Genomic DNA, 26,688 nt, shown 5'->3' on the forward strand with positions numbered 1-26,688 from the left:
ACTTTTCCTCCTTCCCTGATCAAGTGAGCTTGGGCAAGTAAGATTTCATGTGTGTTTGGTCCTTGCTCAATACCTGAGCGTGGAGTTCAGAGTGAATGTGTTCCCCAGATGGAAACCTATTCTACTCAAGTGTTATGTCTGCTAGATGCATTTTTGCCTTTATTTAACTTAGAACCATTCCTGTTGCTAATTAATCAAAGGTACGAAAGGTGAATCAAAGCTTTCCAATTGCTTGTGTGCAAGTTTTTGGTACTGTTTCAAATATGGCAATATGTCATGTGTTACTAGTTATAATATATTTGAACTCTGGATTGCCAAGCCGGGGATCCAGCCTTCAGAGCAACTTAAACTGCAGGTGTCATCTTTGTGTAAAGGTCCAAGGTGATGTCAGGGCAGCCTGATCTAGAAATGCACCATAAAATTTGATAGAGGAAACCATCTGGATATGGGGGGGGGGGGTTTGCTTTCCTACAGTCAGGGAGGAATAACTGTTTTATGCTCTAATCTCCTGATTTAGTTTTTGAATGAAATCGATCTTCTCCGTTGAAAGTTAGACTGGATCCAAGTTTTCTCTCAAGCATCTGCTTTTCCCTGTTTCCCACTTGCTTTAGAAAGGCAAGCAGTATTCTTTTTCTGCAAAAGAGCAAACACTCTAAGTGCTCATCAGAAACATCCAGGGATGTCATAGACTTCCATTTATCCACCACATGTTTACTCTGTTCCTTGTAAATTCAAGCTGCTTTTACCATGGAACTCTGTGCTCTCTGCCAAACCTCCAGTACCGGAGACCAGTTGGAATGGGATTTCTTTTTTCACTGACACCAGACCAAACACAAATAATTAAGGTGCCATTGATTTCACCTGCTGCTGGATGGAATCTCCCTGGGGGCTGCGTTACATCACGTCACTGCCCAAAACATTGCTTGCTGTTTCAGACCAGGATAATATGTCTCTGTTCCATCATAAAGAATATAATGGCCATGAGCTTATCTAAAAATATTCCTTAGTGAGTTGGCCACCTCTTTTTGCTCTGTAATGACATCTATTGCCAGCTAAAATTCCAGCGTACCAGAAATGATCTCATGGCTGCTCTGGACCCTTAAAAGTGACAAATTTTTCTCTCTACGCTTCCTTTGTGGGTTGGGTTTTAATGAGTAGGAGAGGATTTTGAGGAAGGATTTTGAGCCCATCTACAAAGTAAGCTGGCTTTCCCCTTCTTACTCCACTTAACAAAAAACCAGACAACAAAGTTTAAAAATAGAATTAAATTATCATCTTGCATTGGTTCAAAGCAATGGCGGAAGTAAAAACTATGCCGGCAAAATACTTATATTTACAGTATAACCAGCTTCAGGCATGTGCCTAAAGCTGGAGCAAGTGGAGGCATTTCAGCAGGCAACGGTGGTCAAAGGGAGAGGGATCAGAAGTCCTATACGTTCCTTCCTCTCCAGGAGAAGAGAGGAAATTACATCTCACAGAGTCCTCTTTACCAATTGTATTTCTATGATCCAAGTGTCTGCCTATCAGCAAAGAAGGGGTATTAGCCCCTTCTCATGCTAACTAGCAAGAATATGCATTTGTTAGGTTTGTCTGCTAATCTCCCACATCCTCTCCTTGAGGGGGGGTCCAACATCCTCAGGTATATATAATATGCTCCATTCCTAGAGCCTCCATTTAGGAAGGGGAGAAAGATAATAATAATAATAATAATAATAATAATAATAATAATAATAATAATTTTCCAAAGCCCCGGGATTGCCATTGACCACTAGATCTCTGTGGTTCACCTTAAGCCTGCTATCTCTGGGCAGTGGGGAGGTAGAGTTGTCATATTTCGAAATGTGAATATCTGGACAGAAAAGTTATTGAGCCTTTGTGGGGGGTGGGGAGGCATGCAAAGGAGATGGGAGTGAGGAGACCTCCAAGTTTGATTATGTCCCATGTAACATCATCAGAAGCATGACGGCAACATTGTCTGAGTAGGGTATGGGGAGAGCTTGAAAATTAGCCAGTTTGGACCCCATCCAAATTCAGTACAGATTATCTAATTTTATGAGCACACAATCTGAAACCAGATAGGGGAGTCTCCCCCGTCAGTAGTCATGATGACTGGGGCCTATTGCATACAGATAACAACTGAGTGTGCTCCCTTCCAATGATCCCTATTAATTTTGAATATATTCAGTTGTCTGCCATGTTCATAAGTGCTTTGGGAACTCGTGAACACTTGTCTAGGGTCACCTTGCCCTTGGCAGCATTTAGCTTTCAGTGCTTCTCTAGGCAACGAAATGGAAAAAAAAAATCTGTTTGCTGATGTTGGGAATCTAAGGATCTCCTTTCTCTCTGCAGACACCTGCATAATAACCACATCCGCAGCCTCGGAACCCACGGCTTTGAAGGACTCCACAGCTTGGAAACTCTGTAAGTTGTTTCCTTTTCCTTTGTACCTAGCACTAAATCACCCATCCTGAAAGAGTGGGATAGTCACGCTCTGTGTATTCGTTCCATCTCTCTGCAAGAGGATCTAGAAAGGCTTGATCTCTTCAACTATTCCATCCTAGAGCCAGGGGCATAGCTAGCTGCTCCGACACCTGGAGCGGCGGGGGCCAGGCAACCCGCCCACAGGGGCAGGGTGAGCTGTGCATGAGGGCACCATGGCGATCCATGCACGGGAGCGCCATGGTGATCTATGCCGTGGCGCGGCGCAGCGATCCACCCAGGGGGGCGGTGTGGCGAGCTGCCCATGGAGTCTGCCTGGCGAATGCAAGCCCCATGCTGCCATTTCAGGCAGTGCAGGGCCCTGAGCCACCGCATCACTCCCAGGAGAGACACATGGCTCAGGCGCGCTGCAGGCCAGGCCCTGCGGTAAGTGCTGCCATTCTGTCACCCCCCTCAAGGATGACGCCCAGGGCAGACCGCACCACCCTCACCCCCTTCCTATGCTCCTGCCTAGAGCTGAGCTAGGAAATGGCTATGCCATACCTTTCTGGCACTCGTGCCTCTTTTTTCTGGATATATTATCAGCACTGGAGGAATCAGAAAAGTTCAATAAGTCAGTGGTGAAACTTTTCCAGGCAAAGCTACATAATAGACTTTCTTACATCCAGAGGGCCTACGAAGTTGTGGGGAAGGGGGGATTGGAGTAGACGTGAATAAGCATCCTGCTGCTTTCCTAAGAGAGACTGAGCCTTTGTAGGTATTTAAACTGAGGTTTTTGCTAGCCCTGTGTTTGAATGCTTGCAAAAAATACCTGGCTGGGTGCTCACAAGGCATGCTCTGCTGCTACCTACCACTTCTCCTGCTCTCTAAGGGCCTGGAAGCCTATCTGGGTCAGGTCATGGGCTTTATGCACTAAGGAAAGAGATGGAGAAATGTGCTGGGCAGTGTTGCTTGATGCAGCATCATGTAACCTCCCCGCAAACAGATCAGAATGAATGCTCAGTAATTATCCACAGTTGTCTTATCTCCATGCAAACACCTCAGGATTAATGCTCAAGGAACAGGTTGTGTGAAAGGAACCTGGAACTATCAGTCTCAGAATCGCCAGAAGGAAACTGATGCTATTTGCATTATTTCCACCTTATCCCTGCTAGAAATGATGTAAATAACTTCAGTCTCTCAGTGAAGATTCTGAGGTTGGCCATCACAGTACCATCCTTTTCAGGTAAATATATTCTGTCATGGCTTGGGAAGTGCCCACTACAATAGCCTGCCCTGATAAGTTGCTGGACCATTGAGGTGCAAGAGCAGCTGGTGTGGTGGGACAGACCAATGGGGCCTTGCCTAACTACTATGGTGGAAACAGCTTTCTTTTTTATATGATGGCCTAGTAAAAAATAACAAACAAGATAAATCAGCATTCCAAACATGAAACTAAGAGGCTCTTGCCCTTAGTTGTCCAGAGACCTTTGCATCCACTCCAGTAAAACAGTTCTTGATTTTAATGATGGAATCAAACTGCCAAAAGAACAAGAAGGACAAAATGGGGAAAGAGCCAGTAAAAGAGAGCGAAACTCTATCCCAGCATAAAAGTGTCATTCAAGGAGATAAAGCTGCCACCAAGATGTGAAATTCTGCCAAGGATGTCTGTTATCCCCAGAAGCTCTGAGCTAGGAATTAGGAAGAGGCAATATGAGAAAATATGTTTTCCAGACAATAGTATATATAATATGCTCCATTCCTAGAGCCTCCATTTAGGAAGGGGAGAAAGATAAGAATAAGAATAAGAAGAAGAAGAAGAAGAAGAAGAAGAAGAAGAAGAAGAAGAAGAAGAAGAATATACCCCACCCACCCATCTGGCTGGGTTGCCCCAGCCACTCTGGGCAGCTTCCAACACACATAAAAATAATAATAAAAAACATCAAGCATTAATAGTAACAGTCTGATCCAGACTTGTAGGCTACAGTCTCTTCCTTGTATGGCAGGAAAATGTACTATGCACATGATTAAGTCTGTGCACATCATGTGTAACATTTCAAAATATATCTTTGAGTGAAGTTCTTGGATCGCACTATACAGCCGCTTGGGGTGTCAAAATGTATAGCGCCCAGAAGACAATTTGTTTGTGTGTGTGTTGACAGCAGTGTTATTTACGTCGTATGACTTTCATCAGAAAAAAATCTTTAGACTGAAAGTCCTAAAGATGGTGGTATCTGTGCTTCAGTTCAGTCCCATCAAATCAAAGCAAGGACAATCCAAGAGCATTACTTATACCATAGTGCAATGGGGGAACCCTTATACTTAGCCACAACATTGTATTTTAAATTGTTGTAACCTACTCTGGGACCTTAGGGTAAAGGGTGTATAATAACAACAACAACATTTCACACCATTGTTCCATATATTTTTTATTAATGCAGAGCCAAATTCTGGTGTTTATAAAAGTCACAAAGAAAATAATGTCTAAGATGCAAAGGTTCCTTGTGTGATACATTGTTATATTTTTTAAATATCCCTGTATTTCATATTTCTTTATTATTATGTGTAAACACTTCCTCAAAAATGTGGATCAGCACAGTGTCTGTGATTGCCACTCATTTCAGTGGTCATTATAATATTGCTAGGATTGCGCTTCTGAAATTCAGAAGACTTGTAGGTGCTCAAATTCAGTGATTTCTATCAATATGGTAAGGGGACATATTGCTATCACAGTGAATTGGCCCAGTTCACATATGCAGGCAGTGATATGAGTGGACACACTGGTCCCAGTACAGTTCCTTGGGAGACTCCATTGTTTGCTTCTTACTGTTCTCCATTTTGTAAGCAAACCATTTATTCCAACCCTCTGCTTCCTGTTCTTTAACCATTCCTCAAACTCCATGACTCTTTAATTTACAGAGGGGCCTTCAGTACAGAGCTTCCCCAAAACAAAATCCAGCCACATCATGTCCACCAGGTCAGCCCTATCTACATGCACACTGACAGTTCTGAAAGGTAGTTGGGCAGGACTGCCTTTTGTGGACGCCATGTTGATTTTCCTCAGCAAGGCTTGTTAATGTGTTTAACAATTCTGACTTTAATAATTTCTTCCAATTTACCTGGAACAGAAGTTACGCTGACAGATCAGTAATTTTCCAGATCCCCTTAGGATGAATTAAAAAACAAAACAAAAAAACGGTGTTAACTTTGGCTGCCTTCCAATCTTCTGGTAAAGAGGGTGATTTTCATGATGTTGTATACTTTTCTTAAAAGATCAGCAATTTAGTATTTGAGATATTTAAGACTTTTAAAATAAATGCCATCTGGCCTCAGTTGTCCATAGACCTTTCTAGTTACCCAGTTTGCTTTAACAACAGAATCAAGTCATATAAAGAACAACAACTAAGGAGAGAAAAAGAGATTTTCTAATTTGCAATTTTTAAATTAGCTCTAAACCTTGTTCACCTCTGCTGGACATATCTCCTTAGATCCCCTCTCTGAATACAATGGTGCATATGTGGGCATCTCCAACATCTTCCAATTACATGAAAGGCCAGCACAGAGAAGAAATTCATTTAGCCTCTGTACCATTGCCCAGTGTTCCTTTCACGTCTTGGTTGCCATCTAAAAGTCTTACTGCCCCTGGTTGGTTGGTTGGTTGGTTGGTTGTTTCCTTACTTCTCCCATTACTTAAGAAGGAAGGTTTGTTAATTGCTTTGTGTCATTAGTAATTTGCTCCTTAAATTCCTTCTTTGCTTTCCTTTATCAATTTTACATTGTATTCATTTTAAATTTTCCTCTGATGCTAAAAACAGTCATCCACCATACCTTGCCTCCTTGCCCCCTGGTTTGTCATAACCTGCACATAGATTTGCCCAAAGGTGGTGATGATCTTTGGCACCCATTATCACAATATTTTCCCTTTTGGCTGCCTGTCTGATTTCTGTCTATCTCAAGATCATCACTAGAATTTTGGATCGGGGCGGGGGGGGGGGGAGGCGCAAGAGCATAACCCCAGCACTGTATTACTTTAGCTTAGAACTCTATCCATCACGATTCTATGACTGTGGGTGAAGTTCTTTCTCCTAAGGCTTCCTTGGATTTTATGTCCATGGATAACTGTATCCTACTGATCCACTGTGTCTCCAATATTCCCATTATATTCATGTTCTCCTTTTATTACTAGGCATTGTAACATGAAAACCAACCAAATATTTCATAGCAAAAATCACAAGCAAAGAAGATATACTAAGGAGGAGGGCGGGAAAAGTGTTTATATGGAAATGCTCCAAGCCTTGGAGCTAAGACGATGAGCAACCTGGATTAGACAAATTCATGAAGGATACAGCTATAGCTACCTGCCATTATGACTATGTTCTACCTCCACTGTCAGGGGAAGTAGGCTTCTGAATACTAGTTGCAGGGAACTACAATTGGGGAGAATGTTCTTGCAGTCCTGTCCAGCTTTCCATAGGTACCGATGCTTCAGGTTACAGAATCTGCTAACCCAGAAATAGTACCTCAGGTTAAGAACTTTGCTTCAGGATGAGAACAGAAATTGTGCTCCGACGTCGCAGCAGCAGTGGGAGGCCCCATTAGCTAAAGTGGTGCTTCAGGTTAAGAACAGTTTCAGGTTAAGAACGGACCTCTGGAACGAATTCAGTTCTTAACCCGAGGTACCACTGTATCTATTTAGCCACAGTGAGACCAGGCTGTTGGACTAGATGGGCATTGGGCCTGATCTGACAGGGCTCTCTCTATGTTCTCCACTATTTCTATGTGATTAAAAAGGTAAAAGACCCATAGCAGTTAAGTCCAGTCGTGAACGACTCTGGTGTTGTGGTGCTCATCTCACTTTACTGGCCAAGGGAGCTGATGTTTGTCCGCAGACAGTTTTTCCAGGTCATGTGGCCAGCATGACTAAGCTGCTTCTGGCAAAACCAGAGCAGTGCACGCAAACACCGTTAACTTTCCCGCTGGAGCGATACCTATTTATCTACTTGCACTTTGGCGTGCTTTCGAACTGCTAGGTTGGCAGGAGCTGGGACCGAACAATGGGAGCTCACCCTGTCGCGGTGATTCAAACTGCCGACCTTCTGATCGGCAAGCCCTAGGCTCAGTGGTTCAGACCACAGCTGTCCTCAGTTTGAGGGCACAGAGCGCTGAGATAATCATCCCTAAGGGACAGGGGTGTTGCTAGGTACATTGCTAACACATAGTGCAGACTCCTGTCTTGAAGCACCCTGGTTGCCTGTAAAGAATATGTGGTTTGGCATTGCTCTTTACCTGGGAGGGATACATATTGCACATTTTAAAAGGGTCCACATCCCACAAGTTGTGAATGAAGCAGGTGCTGGAACATGGCGGCAGTGGTGAATGCTTGACTTGCAGCCAAGCTGCAGTGAGGTCCCTTTCCCACCACCCATTGCTCTTGTGCAACTAATTGGCAAGCCATCTCCCCCTCTAGCAATCCCTGGTGTTGCCACCAAGTCATCTCCTCTCCTGAGAGATTACAGGAAGAAATAAGGAAACCTCCGTGTTCATTCTCTTTTGTGCGGTTTGGCAGATTTCCTTTGGAAGTCATTAGGGAGCCTAGCCAGTTCACCTAGGGATAGAAGACACAATGCAGGCATGCAAAGGAGAAACCGAAGCACCCCAAGGGCACCCCAAGGGCACAGAGCCAGGCTTTATTCCGGGAAGCTGATTGATATGAGCATGTTTTTGAAACGGCTTGCTGGGGCTTTTACCGAAACTGACATTAAATCTCAGGAGTTCAAGCTATCATATGAAATGCTGTGCAAATAACAGAGGAATAGTCACGGGAATTAACCTAAAGGAGACGCCAAGCTTTATGAGACTGAAGGCAGTGATGAATGGAGGAGAATGTGGCTCTCCAGAAAAGTAAAAGAAGGAAGCATCTGTTAAAGGGTTTGGGGTTTGTTTGGGTTTTCAGTAAAAATTGCAATAAGAGGGGGAAATGGAATAAAAGAAAATAGCATACTTTACACACACACACACACAATAGCAGGTTCAATGAACAGAGATCTTCCCGCCATAGGAACTGATGGCCAAGCCATGAATATTGTTGCATTGCATATACCCTTCAAGCTTATCTGTCCAGCCCTCGGGGCTCTTCCGCAGCCACACCCCCTGCAGGCCATGCTTTGCTGCCTCCTTGAGCTTTTCTGCCAGGTTGAAATATGTCCTTGAACTCTGACAATGCCTCTTGCTTCCCTGGACGGAGCATAGAGAGGTGTGTTTGAGCATGTGGAGAATCTTGCCTAGGGCAGGGGTCAGCAAACTTTTTCAGCAGGGGGCCGGTCCACTGTCCCTCAGGCCTTGTGGGGAGCTGGACTATATTTTGAAGGGAAAAAATCAAGAATTCCTATGCTTCACAAATAACCCAGAGATGCATTTTAAATAAAAGCACATATTCTACTCATATAAAAACACCAGGCAGGCCCCACAAATAACCCAGAGATGCATTTTAAATAAAAGAAAACATTCTACTCATGTAAAAACACACTGATCATCCGCGGGCCAGACTTAGAAGGCAATTGAGCTGGATCCGGCCCCCAGGCCTTAGTTTGCCTACCCATGGCCTAGGGTATGAAGACAGAATTTACATTCATTTCTCAGCTTATCTTTGGCTCTGGCATGCCCACCACAGAGGACATGTGGCCCTCAGAAGATTGCCCAGAGGAATTAGAGCGCTCAGATTGAAGAAGGTTCCCCAAACCATAGCTATGGGTTCACCCTTTGTCTAACAAGCAAGAAGAAACTTGCCTTCTCCCTCCAGATAGTATATTCATGCTAAAGTGATCTGCCTTATTTTTATGAGCTCCAAACACTTGCACTCCTAAGGCTTCTTCCTAGCCTCTTTTCAGTCTTGGCGTCACCACTGTCCTGGTGTCTATTCTTTCAGCCCCGTCAATTCAGCTGTTAGGCTCTCCTAGTGGGACAGAACGTTCTCCCTGAGGCAGAAGCAAGGTGTGCTCGTTTGTGTGGGGCAGGGATGGACTGTTGATTCTTAAGGAGACAGCACCCTCTTAAGGATGTTCTAATAACTGATATATCTAAGATCATGGATGTCATAACAACTTAGCACACTCCACTGTGTGCGAGGTACATTTTTCAAAAGCATAACACGAACTTTCCTCTTTCTGAACTGAGAGAATAAAAATCGAGAGGAGCAGAGCAAAGCAAAAGCTGTGCCAATCCTGATAGCCCAGTTATGTGGAAACAAGTGATTATCAGTTTATTACACACCGTGCTTTTTTTCTTAAAAAAATATATGTTTAGGGGTATTCTCATTTTCCTCCTCATACTGAAATACTGCCCTTCAGTAAGGCCAAAATTAGATTCACAAAATGTTTAGGGGTATGCGTACCCCTGCATCTCCCCTAGAAGAAAAGCACTGATTACACATCATTGGCAATAACAGGACTTCAGTTGGGCTGCAGTCCAGATTTAAGTGGCTTATGAAGTAAGCTATGCTGAGACATATTAAAACAGTATTAAATGCTCAAAATGGGTTAATTATAGAATATCCCTATTTTCTAAGGGATATTGGAGAGTATGTGTATGCCCTCTGATTAATGTTTGGGGTACATTTGGTTTAGGGTGTTTTTAATCTAAATGTTAGTGACGTGGGTGGCGCTGTGGGTTAACCCAAAGAGCCTAGGACTTGCTGATCAGAAAGTCAGCGGTTTGAATCCCCGTGACGGGGTGAGCTCCTGTTGCTCGGTCCCTGCTCCTGCCAACCTAGCAGTTCGAAAGCACGTCAAAGTGCAAGTAGATAAATAGGCACCACTCCGGCGGGAAGGTAAACGGCATTTCCGTGCGCTGCTCTGGTTCGCCAGAAGCAGCTTAGTCATGCTGGCCACATGACCCGGAAGCTGTACGCCGGCTCCCTCGGCCAATAAGGCGAGATGAGCGCCCCAACCCCAGAGTCGGTCACGACTGGACCTAATGGTCAGGGGTCCCTTTACCTTTACCTTAATCTAAATGTTATTTCCCGTGATGCTACAAACATTGGCGAAATGTTGCAACTAGAGCAAAATTAAAATTTTGCACTATTTTAAAGTTCGAGAAAATGTCATAATCTTAATTTGAAACATTTTCAAATAGTGCTTCTGAACTTTATCTTTGAGGGGACACTTTCTCTACTTTTGCATATGTTTAAAAGCCTCAAGATCTACCGTAATAACATCCATAATCAGAAATGTTTAAAAATGAATTAGAATATTGATTTGAATTTAAAAAAAAAATAGGGGAATCTGGTTGAGAATTAATTTTTCTCAGCTGAAGTTCAAAGTGAGCTAAGAAAGAAAAGGGACAGTAGCCCAAGAAATCAGCAATCAAAGGTACGTTATCTGTTCAGATGACTTTGAGGAAGTGGCACGAAGCTGAGCAAAGTCACATAATAGGCTAACATGACAAGTGCAACTTTTCACTGAGTACTAAGACTGTCAGTCTTTGTTTCATTCACCTGTCTACTTTCACCCAGTTGCATTCACAGAAACTTTGCTTCCTCAAAATGCTTTGTCGTCAAGTCAGATGCATTTAGTACTTTGAAGCACAGAGTATTCTTCAACAAACCTGGGGCAATAAGAAGATAAGAAGAGGCTGCAGAATCAGGCCAGTGGCCTGTCTAGAACAGCATCCTATCCACACAGTGGCCAGCCAGATACCTGTGGGGAACTCACAAACAGAACCCAAGCACAATAAGTCTCTCCCCTCTTGCGGGTTCCAACAAGTGGCTTTACAAAGGATACTGCCACCAACCTTGACTTACGGCCATTGTGGTTTGTAGCCATTGATAGCATTATCCTACATGGATTTGTCTAATCCTGCATGAATTTGTCTAATCCTGTTTTCCTAGAATCATGGAATTTTGTAGAGGTGGAAATGACCCAAAGGATCACCTAGTCCAACCCCCTGGGATGCAGGTATCACAGCTAAAGAATCACTGACCTCCCTGAATTCCTTGGAATAAGCCCTGTTAAAAACAGTGGAGCTTACTTCATGTATACAATTGCACTAGTTGCTATATTTGTGAAATTTAAAAGAACAAGCTTTTAAATTAAATCAACTAAGCTTTACTCAGAGTACACTCACTGACATTACTGAAGATGATTAGGTTAGGTCCATTCATTTCAATAACTCTGCTCTGAGTTAATACCATTAAATGTCTTTGTTTTATTTAAGCGAGAATTATAAGACGAGATGCAAATTGTTGCAAACCAAGACACTTAAGTTTATTCTAGTTTTTTACCAACTGAAAAAAATAAGAGGTGGCACTGATGTTGAAAATGGAAAGCATCAACATTTACAAAACAATAGTTAGGTTTTAGGATTTATAAACAGTATGTAAACATTCAGCAGTTTCTTTCACTTGATGCAGAAGCGGTCAGAATTTAAGGGCCAGGCCACCATATCCAGGGGAGCAATATGCTTCCCAGATTGCACTCTTAATTTAAATACCTGAAGCTGTTCTGTGAATTGAGGACTTTTCCAACACGAAGTTCAATGAGTTTGTTTGTTCAGTTCAGTCAAACGCAGTAACATGCTGACATCACTAACACTGTTATCTTTGAATCTTGGACCCAAGAAATTTGGAGCAGTGTAAATTGGCTAGATGATTAAAAAAAAAAACCAGTGCAGGAATTTTGCATTAATCTGACAAAGAGAACATTTCAATATGGGCTCTTCAATTTTCCTCAAGTTTCCTATTTTTGTATTTAATCGAGAAAATATTGGGGGGGGGGGAGATGTTTGTGAATACTTTCAAATTATTTCTCCTGATGTTTTACATATCTGCTTCAAAGACAGGTGATTTGCTTAGGATACACTAAACTTGCATGGTTTTTGAACCACGCAGCAGAATGTAGCCCACAACTCATGTCCTGTGGCTTCCTAGATGACCACCTAAAACTGTTTTTGACATCTCCGGCAAGCAGCAACAACAACCACAACAGGAAGTTTACCAAGCCTCTTGCTGGTTGACAAGTCAGTGGGTTACAAGTTGTGGAGGCCTGACATGGATGAGAAGGACCCATGAAAACATAAGACGTCCACTGATGGATCAGGCCCAAGGTGCATATCGATTCCAGCTTCCTTTTCTCACAGTGGCTAACCAGAAGCCTGAGGGATGCCCATAGGCAAGGCATGAGCACAAATAGCACTCAATTCACTGTTATTTCTTGACTGAAGCTAGTCAATCAGGACACAGGAATGCTTTTGCAATATAATGAACAACCTGTATAAATATTAATACAACCACTGTAGTAACCTTATTCTATCACCGTAATCTTATATTCTATGTAATTAGAAAGACCTAAAATTGAAAATCCGTCTTTGTTGAATGACCAGAAAGCCCCCCAAAGTCAATTTTCAAGTTCACTGATTAGGTCCAAAGCCAGCATTATCCATTTACGCAGACTCTAATTCTGTAGCAATGTTATTTTTCTGGTCTGAAAACATACCACTAAATGAGACATACACAAATGTGTACCTGATGATAAGTCAGATAAGAAGCTTTTGAATGGATCAGTTTTATGACTTATTTCAATTAGAATGGCAGTAGCGCTATGCGCTTTGGCAGTGTACAGGAATAAGCTGTGGGGAGCTGGCTGTGAAGACAAAGAGAACATTTTGTTTTTAACCAATTAATCTGTTTTGAAAAACTTGCACACTCGAGGTATTTAAAGCCTGGAGCCCTGGCAGCAGTCTTGTATGCAGTTTGAAGTCCCATTACGCAAGCAATCCTGTAGCATATAATGTAACAAAAAAGTGGGTGGTATGGCAGAATTCCCTACCGATCTCAAGATCGTGGCTTCTATTGCCTGGGAATTGTATCTTGGCTGGAATCAAGTGTCATCACATGACAGTGATTGCAGTCTGGACACGTATCATTTATGATACGTTATTTTCTTCCTAATCTTAGCTTTCCCTTTACAGTATCAGATACAAGCTGTTTAAGTGTGATATTCTTGTAATGCTTGTTCCTCTAAATTGCACATGCAGGTTGGGAATTGGATGTATCTGTTCATATTATAAAAAGACAATGCACTGCACCCAAATATAAAATGAAACCTGAGGTGAAGTTTCAGCTTTCCTCCCCCCCCTTCTGTAGGAAATGTTTATTCTCATTGAAAAAACATGGGGATCAATAGATGATGTAGTAATATTTTTTTTGAAGTTTTATGTTGGTTTTTAATTTAATTTAATTTAATAATAACTTTAAAACATATATATAGTCCAAAACTTGGTTGCCAAAGTTTACATACATACACACATAGATAATGTTAATTGTATGCTGTCTTTCCATAGTTCAAATCATGCTCGAGGTGAAACATGAAAAAACCGTGCATAATTACAGTAAAACAAAAGTAGCCATAAACAATAAGTAAAACATTAAAAAATTCACAATCAAATTTCACAATTTCAACATCAATAATAAAAAATCTAAAATAAGAATGCAGCTTTCCTCTTAAGAGCTGGAGTTAGCAAGAGACTGAGGGAAGCTGGAGTAATGAGTGTATGGAATAAGAGTAAGAAGATGAGGAGGAAATGGGAATTCGAGAATGGGGTCAGGTCTAGGAAGACTGTAATGATACATGGGTAGAAATCTGAGAAAGGAAAAAAGCATACTATAATACCAGAAATGCACGAGGCTAGAAGTAGATTCTGCTCTGACTGTCTGGCCTGTGCCAGTTCTCCAGTTTTTCTAAGCATTGTGAATTGAGCAGGATTAATCCATCCACTTAAGGTACAGTTCAATAGGCCTTTCCAGAGGTCATATCCTGGAGTATAAAATGCCAGCCACTGAATGTGAATCTGATTAAACTTTTTATAGTTTCTGACCCCGGGATATGAGCTGTGAAAGAATGTGTTTGTTGTTTGGTAACTGATAGAATTTGACAGATGCTCATGGAATGTAATTTTTGTTTTGCTTATGGTTTTAAGGTCTAAAAGAATTAACTGCTGTTTGAACTTTCATGGTGCATAATGTCTATGTTTCAAATGTGAACCAGGGTCACATTAGAAATCCTTGATAAACTAAAGGGATTTAGCAAATGTGCACATTCTGTAGTTATTCCCAGTAGTCTGACACATCATCTGCCCTATCATTTGTGCAGTTTCTGACACAGCTTTGCATGTATCAGTTTAAGCTTCATTATCCCCTGACCCCTACCCACTTTTTGTATAAATGGCATGACATTCCATTTGGAACTGCCACAATTCCACCCTTCTATTCCTAGAGTTAATTTCCAGTTTCTGCTACCTTTAGCTAGGTGTTGTTCTACTCTCTTGACAAGGACAGGCAATCAATTGCCATGGGTCTCTGGGGCAATTTGGCTCAGTCATCTCCATCACTTGCCTCCATCACCTTGCTGACAGCTTTTGTGCTAATGGTGGCATGTGCTTTAAATGTATACTGTGGATCTGTAATTTGTACAAGGCAACTGTCCTCCTGTCTCGGAGGAAGGGGGAATCTCACGCTTTTGAGAGGGAGGAAAGTACAGTGGAAGCCAGAGCAATACCTAAAGCTCTTCGTGGTCTTTCTGCTCATTCCTGTCCTATCATTTTCAATGTCAACTTCTCCTTGCTGTCTTAGAAAGGACAGCTTTAATGTACAACCTATTCTAGATTCACCTATTCATTCCACAATGCTCTCCAAACCATAAAATGAAGTTGGATTTGTCTTTACTGCCAACACAGAAATCTGCAGACTTTCATATGGTACTTTCCATAATTCATACTGGCATCTAGCCAACGAAGTCACTCTGGGTGTTTCTGGTAAAACATTCACAGCTATTACATCATTAAAAAGCGCCCACGAGGTTGCTTTAATGGCATACTATCATTTTACCAATATGGAAAGGGAGCACCATTCATACAAAATAAGTAAATAAATTGTAGAGGTGCATAGCAAAGGTGCATTCAGATCTACTCTTGGTTTCCTAATCTATGTTTATCATTCTGAGCATCACCCAATTATGTGGAATTAGTCCCCTTGGGGTTTTTTCCCCCTCTGTAGCTGCAGCCCTGGTGTTCTCTCTCATTCATACAAATTCTTCCTGAATCTGTATAGTGAAGGACCCCCCAGGAGAGTCCAGCTCCCGAAGGCCTACTTTTAGCTTGTTAAATAAATTCAGCCCAAATTGAAACCATATTGAATCCAGAAGCTTCCTCGGCTACGGAACAGACAGCTGAGAACAAACACTTTCCAGAAGCATTAAAGAAAAGGAGCTTAGTGTGAGGGGAAGGCCTGGGGGGATTGAGGAGACAGCTGAGTTTTGATCCTATGAAGTGACACTAACATCTTCTCAGAACAGTGTGGTCACATTCTATGATCATCCCAGGTTTGGGGAGTTAAGAGAAAGGGTGAGCTCTCAGTGTTAAGCTATCTGGGATTCACTGGTTGCAACGTATAGCTAAATACTCTGTCCGGACAAAGCCTGACCACTAGCAGTTGTCCCACTCCCTGGCAAAAAAACCCTAAATTTATGGTACCATTTCTGTCAGCAGTGACTCATTTTCCATATGAAGAGGGAAAGCTGATGATACAGGTAAACCACAATCAAAACCTAACCTTCATCTTTCTTTGGGAACAATTTATTTGAGAAAGCACAGGGACTTCTTTCAATTTCTTGTATGAACAAGGCACTCTTAATTCACCTGTCATGCTGAGTTTGATCACATTATGACATAAGAGTGATCCCACTTCACTATGGAGAGTATGTAGCAAAAATATCCTTTAAAATTATTTAATTCAAGGGGGAGTTGTTATCCCAGGATAGCAAGCCTGGAATACCAACTTCTAAAACTTAGCTATGTAAAAACAACTTCAGAGTCAAAGCAGATTCCCATGTAACTGCATGCGAAATTTCCTGGGAAATTTTAAGCGGAATGGATTCTTGCTGATTTGACTTGAGCTAAATTTCTGTAATGTTTAACTCCATGATCCTTCTCCCCATTCCCAGTTATACCTCACATTTTGCACTCTTTGAATGTGGCACTCACCCATAATATTTGCACTGCCCAGATGTGGGCACATGCCCACTCCAAAAAAAGGTGCTCACTAAAGCACTTACTAGCGGCCAAAATTATTGGAAAATATCAGCTAGCAATGTAGAAATAACGCCCTAGCAAAAAGTCTGGAAGTGCTATGGACCCTTTTTTCTGCTTTCTTGGGCAACTACTGTCACAGAGTTACAGCAGCACTCCGAATTACTGGAAGGGGCTGGAAACAGTATGAAACTAAACAGAAAATTTCCAGCTCCAATTTCTGATCTTACTGCATCTGTAGGTTTATTAGCTGCAAATTTGTGGTGTTCTGTGGAAGAGTTTATGGTTCCATATAGCTTTTTTCCCCCTTGGCTTCCTAGGCAGAACCACTAATAGCCTCTAAGAGGCAGAAAATTGAGCTGAGGCTATCTGTTTTCGTCTCTCTCACTCTCCGGCCCCTCAAGAGTTATTATTAGTTCCAGGCTGTGTGTCATTGGTTCAAACAAATCACTCTGGCAGGCCTGTCTGGCAGTCATCATTTTGCTACTGTCGATTTACTTTTACTCTTAAATAAACATTGATCGAGGTGTTCTAAATATGGGTCCATGGAAGCTCTCTAGAACAATAACAAGTTCAGTTAGCCTGCTGCTTTTCCAGGAGACCAGGCGGAGTTTTAAGAGGTTCCTCTTTTAAAAGCAGAAATAGGTGAAAAACCTGAACAGGCAGCTCTGAATGTGGTTAAGCGAGTAAGGGTTTTATAGCCGTACCCCTCACACCCATTCCCCCCACCCACCTTTGGCAGAGGACTGAGCTTCAAGAAAGACCATTAACATGGACAAGAGACTCTTTTCATATACAGTGGTACCTCAGGTTAAGTGCTTAATTCGTTCCGGAGGTCCGTACTTAACCTGAAACTGTTCTTAACCTGAAGCACCACTTTAGCTAATGGGGCCTCCTGCTGCTGCCGTGCCGCCGGAGCACAATTTCTGTTCTCATCCTGAAGCAAAGTTCTTAACCTGAAGCAATATTTCTGGGTTAGCGGAGTCTGTAACCTGAAGCATATGTAACCTGAAGCGTATGTAACCTGAGGTACCACTGTACCAGTTTATTTCTATTTGGAGTCCTCTGGAGCGACACAGAACGTAGCGTTGCTATTGTTTGCCAATATTCTTGGGGGGGGTATTTTAGTTTTATAGAATTACATGAACATTCTCTCGTTGGAGCTATTAAGCAAGGGAGTGCTCATCCAGCAATATTTTATTTTATTTTTAAGTAAGGAAGACATGAGCAAGTCCTGTCAGGGAGTTTGGCTACTCAACATAATTCATGTCCCAGGCAGAGTCCCAGTTGGTCGGTCACACAACACTTTCCAAACTGCAGTTGTGTTATAAATTATAGTGCTGGCCAGAGGGAAAACTGTGTTTTCCCAACAATGATACAGCGTTCTTCCAGACAGGGACATAATGGACCATTCAGCTATTGCAAACAGGTTGTTGACAACAGGTTGTTGTATGTTTTTTATAATGGATTTCCAAAGAAAGTGGGGTTAAATGGGGGCAGAGGAAATACATTGTTTGGATGCCCACAAAGTCATGGGGACTCTGTGACAATGCAGTTCTAAGTGCTGTGAAAATGCAGTATCCACCAAGACAACTAGAGCCGTTGCATCAAAAAAAGTTCTTAGTATAACATTCTGTTTTTTCCATGATGTTGACCATTGACTATACAGTGGTACCTCGGGTTAAGAACTTAATTGGTTCTGGAGGTCTGTTCTTAACTTGAAACTGTTCTTAACCTGAGGTACCACTTTAGCTAATGGGGCCTCCCACTGCTACCACCTGAGGTAAAGTTCTTAACCCAAGGTACTATTTCTGGGTTAGCGGAGTCTGTAACCTGAAGCATCTGTAACCTGAAGTGTCTGTAACTTGCTGCATTTTAAGATGCTAATGGATTCACAGCCTTAGTATATTCTGCAGCCTGAAGTTTTCCCACCTTAGTGCAAATATTTTCCCCTGTTTTGTTTTGTCTGATTTAGATTTGAATAGCCCCATGGACAGAAAGGTGGTCTAAAAGCTAAGCCAGGGCACTTCACAATCTTGTTTGACGACTCTTTCTCCATATTTAGCAATTTAGATGAAATGTTTTGGGGAGGGTTATGGGTATATGGTTGCAATTATGCAAATACATCCCAAAGATTTGCTGCAGGACCCTGATGGGAAAGCTGGGAATGAAATAGTAACTCACCAATGCTAACATAATGTCATCTTTTGTGACATTACACTGATGCTGCAGCTAGAACACTTCATCCTAAGCATTTATTTGTTGGCCCAGAAAGCCTCTAGAGTGGCCTATAAAGAACTCTTATAGAGTTGTTTTGCTATAAGGAATGGCCTTATCAAGCTATCGCCTACGCAGGACTAGTTAAAAAATGGAGTAAATCAGGGTAGACTTTTCCATTGCAGATGAGGTTGGAGCTTGTGTCAGCCTTATCTGATCCTTCCAAACTCTGTTCTCAGTACCAGAGCTTTACCCTGAGTATAGCTTATGCAGTAAGAATAGGTTCTGAGTGCATATTCCTCAACAGTGAGTAAATAGAGAGAATGCTGGGGAAGGGTGTCTAGCTCTGAGGGAGTTGTTGCAGACCCACTCACAGTGTACCCTACCCCACAGGCGAAGGCAGTAAGCAATAATAGGTGGAACAATCCTGGCACAACTTTATGGGGTTAAAAATTGGTCACAACCTTTTCAATCACAGATGTGGGTAGGCTTAGACTTTGGCTGTGTATCCACTATCAGCCTCCCAGGGGAAGGCTGAATTTTGTACAGGGTTGTGCCTGAATTATGGGCCAGCTCAAGACACAGATCAACTAAGCTGATACTCCCCAGGCCTCTACTGGAAGCCCCAAGGCCCTTTGGCTCCCCACTTGGATTCAGGACAGAAACTTCCACTCAGACCCCTGTACCAGGGTACCCTGAGATCACACCTGCTTGATGTCAGGGTGATGAACCAAATCACCCAGAATTGGACTAAAGATTCTACCCAATGCCTTATCTGCGGAAAGTTGTGGCGATTCTTATGAGGAATGCAAGAAAGAAAGAAAAAACCAGCAGGCCTGATTTGTTTGCAAGCAAATTCAAATACAGCGACCATTTGAATCACAGCAAGGTCTTTTATAAGGTGCCTCAAGAACAGCATATGGGGTGGATGGGCTGCTCTTCTGCTGGCTATGCTGCTGATCTACAGCGAAGCCGGCTGTTACCCTTTGATGCCAGACCAGAGTGAAGACTTGCTGCAGTCTTCAGCCAATGCGCCCCCCCCTGCCAAGGCTGATTGGGCAAAAATTCAAAATTATTGGGCAGGGAATTCCAGGATCCCTTGCAGCCATCTGAGGAGGATCCCAATGCTTAGCCGCAAGGCCAAAATAATTTTTCTCCTCCGATGGGGTGGGGTGGGGTGGGGAATCATGATGGGCCTCAACCACTGCCCACCCCAAAACTGGGTAAGTGGCCCTTTCTGGTCAGGATTGAGCTCCTGCATCTCTTTTTGTAGAAATTAAGCATTGAAGTAGTCTAGTGGAAACTAAAGTATTATTCTGAAGGAAATCTTAAGTCCTAAATTGGTAGCGAAGCTATATTGCAAAGGTTTCTCAAGCAGCTCTTTCATATTTTGCATTGCTCAGTGCTAGCATTTCTAAGAGCAAGCTCTAAGAAAGGGCTTTTGTGCGCCTCAGTTCATTTGCATTTTGGTATAACTTTTGACCCTCTAGCAAGTGCATTCCCAAATAGAGTTCAGGAATGGGACCCCTATTCAGAGGGATCTGCTGAGAAATACAGTAATTTTTTCTCTGCCAAGCAGAAACTGAGAGGTTATCCAGATAGGCTCTCAACATAAGTGAAGAATGCCAATGCTTATTCGGAAAGAACTATTCTTGTATGTGCTTGCATGCTGCTTGATATGCAATCAAAAATTACAACTGTCAATTAAAGCCTGTGAAAGCGCTTGGAAGAGCAACTGAAAAAGCAAATGAGCGGCTTACGTTTTACTAATTATATTAGCTATCAATTGATGTTTTGTTTTTACTAGTTCTAACATGGATCATGTCAAAAATTGCCAGACTTTTCATGTTCATGGGAGAGGCTGCTTGGAGGACTAGACCGTCATAATGGAAATATTATATTTCACAATTCCCCACCCTGCATTCATAGGAATTCCATTAGTTATGGAAATTTTGATCTAAGCAAGCGCTATATCAACAATTGCAACCCAATACAGTCATCCCTTTAAAGGCGCCTCCAGACTGTTGCTATTTTTGAGTGGGATTCAATCACATATTGGCAAACTCAGGTTGTGCAATTACAGTGGGAAGATCTGGTGCAAGAAACCTACTTCCCCAAAGGATCAGACTTTTTTTGCAATAAAGAAAATGATGGGGAAATGCAGTGGAAAGTGTGGGGTAACACTTGCTCTGATGTAACACCATCTAGTCTTCCCACAAATCAGTCGGAGTGAATGCTCTGTAGCTGATGTCTGATCTCCCTGCAAACACATCAGGATAAATGTAAACATTATTATCATCATCACCATCATCCCCTCTTCACCACATGGTCTCAGGGAAGGGCGCAGCAATTCAAAATATTGAAAACAAGTAAAAACAAATCAGACAATATTCCAAGTACACAACGTTCCAAGTGCCGTCGCATCATAGATTTGTGCAATGGCTTTATGATAATGGCAGTTTTATTGTCAGTTCCTTTCCTAATAAACCCTAATATGGATTTTTTAAAAAATATATAGTGTCACAATGGGCACTTTCCAGTCTTTCAGTATGGAGGCTGATTTTAGGGACAAGTTACATATTTTTTGTTAAAAGATGAGCAATTTAACACTGTAGTTCTTTAAGAACTTTCAGGAAGATGTCATCTGAACACAGTGATTTTTCCATTTTCCATTTTTCAATAAGGTCTAAGCCTTTGTCCTTTATCACCACTATTTTCCTCAGTTCCTCCGATTCCCTTCTTGAGAAAGTGAGTTCAAGCACAAGTGATCTGCCCTACGTCTTTCACTGTGTAAACAGAATGCAGAGAATTCATTCAGCTTCTGAGAGCCAGTGTGGTGTAGTGGTTAAGAGCGGTAGTCTCGTAATCTGGGGAACCGGGTTCGCGTCTCTGCTCCTCCACATGCAGCTGCTGGGTGACCTTGGGCCAGTCACACTTCTTTGAAGTCTCTCAGCCCCACTCACCTCACAGAGTGTTTGTTGTGGGGGAGGAAGGGAAAGGAGAATGTTAGCCGCTTTGAGACTCCTTAAAGGGAGTGAAAGGCGGGATATCAAATCCAAACTCTTCTTCTTCTTCTTCTCTGCAATGTCCTTGTCTTCCTTTAGCACACCTTTTACTCCTTGTTGTCGAAAGGCCCAACCGCCACCTTAGCCAGTTTCCTCTTTCTAATGTATTTAAATATGTTATTGGTGATGGTCTTTATGTTTAAAATGACGTGCTCCTCAAATACTACTACTAATAATAATAACACTGGGCAACAATTTTTTACTTTTTGAATGTTGTCTAGATTTCTACAACTAATTTAGGGTATTTTTGCACTGCTGAATCAGGAAATGGCATCCGTTTCTCTCCATCGGGTCAGGTTTACTGTAAACTGAATGGTGGGCATTGATAAAGGTAAGTACACGTAAATTGCATGTTGCTTCACCATTTTTCAAACTTCAGGGCTTGAACTTCCATTTCTTGGAACTCCTGGAATGCTCAGCGGCAGGGAGGTCTCTCTTCAGAGTCCAACAGTAGTCAGCCATCATGACTGCATCCCAGCGACCCTGATACCTAGTCTCCATCTCTTTCATGTCCTGATGGAATCTCTCCCCCCTGCTCGTCACTCATTGAACCCAGGTTCTCAGGAAACCGGTCCATATGTGAAAATAGGTAGTGCATCTTGACGCTCATGTTGCAGCCTAGGTTTCTGAAAGCAGTCAGCATGTTGTTGACAAGTTCTGCGTAGTTTCTGGCCTTATTGTTGCCAAGGAAGTTCTTCACTACCAGAATAAATGCCTTCCACGCTTCCAGTTCCACTTCGTTCATTGAGTTTCTGAACTCTGGATCTCTGATGAGCTGACGGATCTGAGGACCGTCAAAGATGCCAGCTTTCAACTTCTCCATGGTCAATCCTGGAAAAGCCTGGCACAAGTAAGTGAAGCAGTCACCATCCTTGTCCAGAGCCTTGGTGAACTGCTTGATTAAGCCGAGCTTGATGTGCAGCGGTGGGAAGAGTATTCTGTCTCTGTCTACCAGAGGGTCGTTGATGACGTTCCTTTTTTTGCAAGGCACCAATTCCTCCTGCATAGGCCAATCCTTCTTCGTGTAATGCTGAGCACGGTCCCTACTATCCCACATGCACAGAAAACATGGGTGCTTGGTGAAGCCAGACTGTTGTCCCAACAAAAGGTTTACCATCTTCAGGTCAACACAAATAAACCACTTATGCTGATCATAACCAATTTTCTCCAGCACATACTTCACCGCTTCATAGTTCTCCTTCAGTGTACTCGAGTGAGCCAGGGGTATAGAGGCAAACTGGTTGCCGTTGTGTAGCAGAACACATTTCAGTGATCGCTTGCTGCTGTCAATGAACAGTCTCCAATCTTTGGGTTTGTACTGTTGCACTCCAAGCTTGAGCAGAAGCTGTGCAATATCTGCACAGTACACCAAGTCCTTCTCTTCCGAGAAAAAATGGAGGTACTCTTGATGCCTGTTGCGGAAGAAGCTGATGCGAGCACTGTCAGAGAGGAGGTTTTTTTCCTTCAATCTGGATGCCAACAGTTCGGCAGAGTCCTTTGACAAGCTGAGGTCGCGAACTAGATCATTCAACTCCTTTTGGGAAAATGGATGTGGAGCATCATCTTCAAGAACCACTTCTTCTTCATGTCCTTCAACACTGGAGGCATCTTCGTCACTAATGTCAGGAAGTTCTCCGAAGATAGGCACTGGAATTTCATCACAATGAGCTACAGGACGACGTGCTGATTGAAGATCAGGATACTTCGTGGGGCAGCTGCCCCAATAACTTAGTTTTGATCCCCCAACTTTATGCTTTGCCGCACCAATTTATGGAAGATTTCGAGGTTTTATGACTTCAAACTGATCCCTTTTCGACATAATCACCCAGAACTATCGGACCTGAATACTTCTTCTCATTAAAATAATCATTTCCAATCAAAACAATTATTCAACATGGCATTTTACCCCCACCAACTTCTTCTAAAATGCTCCACACAAGCGTACATGTGAACAAAAACGTAAAAAAAGACATGTGGCCATAGCTCAAAAACTTGACCTGATTGAGCAAAACCAATGTGATTTTTGGATTCAGCGCATCAGATTCATCCTAAATCATCTGAAAAACGCAGACAACAAATTTGTTGTTGACCAGTGTAATAATAGTTATGTACTGAAGTTCTCACCCTGGGCCAGCAGGGGGATACTGTAGATAGTTTTTACTCAGGTCCACATACGCAAATAAGGGATCGAAAGTGACGTTCAGTGATTGGATAGTTACAGAAAGTTGTTACAGTTACGTTGTACTGGAGCTCTATATAAGCAGGCTGGCCGAGCCGTTCAGTTCAGTTCTGTTCTGGCCTGTGAATAAACAAGAACTGTTTGAAGAATCGCTGTGTCGTCTGATATGTTCACCCACAACTTAACAATAGTAATAATAATAATTGCATCCTTTGTTGTCTGCTTACATTTCTTTTGCTAAAGTTTGTGTTCCTTTTTGTTCTCTTCATTAGGGCAAGACTTCATTTTACTAGACCACAATTTCTTCCACTATTCTGGAGGCATGACTGCTTCACTGGACACCTTTTTAAAAAGCTCTCCCAACTCCACACATTTCCTTCCCTATTTCCTTTGTACTAATTCTTCAAACCCCATTTTCCCTCAAGCCCATCATTCACTAACCTCCCCACTTCCTGTGGAGATATGATGTAACCAGTAGCAGCAGAAGTGCCTTTATCTTATCCGAGCATTTTAGTCAATCTCTGCCCGGAAATTCACCACCACTGCAAAATCTCACAGAGCATTAGATTATAAAATGATTAGCCATAGTTTTGGGGTTTTTTTAACAGTGTGTATTGCTTAGGCTGTTCTCAAAAGCAGTGCTTTTATCTGAGTTTTCATTTTTCCACGTCTGTAACTGAAGGAAAAGATATAGTGAGAAGATAGTACATCCAATATAAAAATGGCTTTTTCCCATTACGCACCTCCCTGTAACAAGTGAGACATTTAAAACTCACCTGTTTCTGTGTCACTTGAGAAAACACCATTGTAGTAGTGAAGTTTGAAATTAGAATGTCATAGAAGACTGACGCCTTTAAAAATTGGGAAATATTTCTGGTCACAAGTGGAGTATGCTTACCTCAACTGCAATCAAATACCTTAAGCATACTGAGCAAAGAGTTTTGTGATCATTACAGCACTAGATTTCATGGACCAGAGCTATCTTCAGTTGCATGAAGTGTGATTCAGTTTTCAGGTATGCATACCTTGGATGTAATGGTGTATTTGTGTGTGTGTCAGTGTTGGAATTAAGTATCAATGGGATGCAACAAGTATAGCCTGACAGCTCAGTCAAAGCTCAAATATATGTAAAATGACCCTTTGCAGCAACAGTGGTTGGTGACAACAGAATTGTTTTAGCATTGCTGAGAAAATTCACTCCTATAGTGGAACAGGAAACCATTATCTCTACTTAGACCCAAATGAATAGAATTGAATTTTTTAATGTTGCAGGTTCACACTGGCATTTCTCTCTTTTTTTATAATAGATTTTTATTGATTTTACAACATATATTAAAACACAATACAACTAACAATTAACAACACATAAACCAACAAACATATAAACACAAATAATTTCTTAACCTCTCTTTCTTGAACCTTGTTTCAACGACTTCCCCATACCTCCCTTTTCTGCATCCCTGTTTTAAACTTTTCCAGCAACCCCTAATTTCAATACTTGTAATTCAGTTTCTAATCTTTTTCCTCTTACCCAATTATTTATCACTGCAATTCCGTTTTACATTACCCATGACATTTTAGCACTCATTAATTTTACAACAGTTCTTAAGATAAACTTTAAATTTCTTCCAATCTTCTTCCACCGTCTCTTTCCCTTGGTCACGGATTCTGCCAGTCATCTCAGCCAGTCCCATATAGTCAATCACCTTCGTCTGCCACCACACTGGCATTTCTCTTTGAAGTTCCTTTGTTCCAAGGTAGCCACTTTACAGTGTGTGTGTGTGTGTGTGTGTGTGTGAATATCTGAGATGTTCACCTACTAGTCTGTTGTATTGGGGCCTCTGAGTTTAAGTAGGTGTTATAGCATATGGATCTAACTGCATGCAAACACTTTTGACACTGATTCGTGTTACATGGTGCTTCTTTCCACTGCTAATAAGAGGCATGTCTAGCCCTGCCTACAATGGATAAGGGCACAGGGGAGTTACAGGGTAATTATGAGGCAGTGGTTGTGGGGGAGAAAGGAGGGAAGTGGGCGTTACTAGGCAATTAGACGGCAAATCCCATTTAATTCCAGAGTAAATTCATGGTTGTTTCTGTCCTTTAACCACAATCCCATTCATGTGGTAATTACTTTGGGGTCCATTAAGTGCAATTACAAAGTAATCCACAGGAGCCAGTAATTACTCAAAGGTTCTAAGATATTCACCAATTAAAACCCACTGGGCTACCATGTAAATAGAAATGGTCACATGGCATTTATGAGTCAGGATAGTTCCCTGCAACGTGTTTTATTGTGCTGGCTTCTTCTATGAATGGGACAATGAGGCGATGGGTAGTACATAATCTACACAGCAGCAAGTACCTCATTGGCCGTTTCAGACCAGAGAAATCCAGTGTGAATTATTTGTTCTGTTTCTTTTCTTGTGGATCACCCACACTGTTCAGATGGCATCATATTCTTTGGGTTAAGTTTAGCTAGGAGCTTCTCTTGTCTATCTTCATCACTGGCTCAGAAATACAGGTAGAGGCATTTCTCCTGTAAATGGGCATCACTCTCTCAACAATTGAATTAAACCGGTTGGGGGTGAGGGGACACTATATTAGTTGAAAATTTCAATCCAAATACAGTAGGAGGGTTAACACACTCTGACCACTGAAAAGCATAATTAATGTTGGGGCCTTCTTGCATGTAACTCATGATATATCTCATTTCCCCTTGGAGAATTAGTG

General features: G+C 42.1%; 1 protein-coding gene across 1 annotated transcript in view; it reads left to right on the forward strand.

Moving 5' to 3' along the window:
* The window catches only part of LGR6 (leucine rich repeat containing G protein-coupled receptor 6), a 142,091-nt gene that overhangs the window by 92,845 nt on the left and 22,558 nt on the right, over positions 1-26,688 (forward strand). The window contains exon 6 of the mRNA XM_083617385.1: positions 2,350-2,421. Within this exon, the coding sequence (XP_083473511.1) occupies positions 2,350-2,421 (72 nt within the window). The remainder of the gene's footprint in view (positions 1-2,349; positions 2,422-26,688) is intronic.

This window comes from Podarcis filfolensis (genome assembly GCF_964270895.1).
Source record: "Podarcis filfolensis genome assembly, chromosome: 6".
Taxonomy (NCBI): Eukaryota; Metazoa; Chordata; class Lepidosauria; order Squamata; family Lacertidae; genus Podarcis; species Podarcis filfolensis.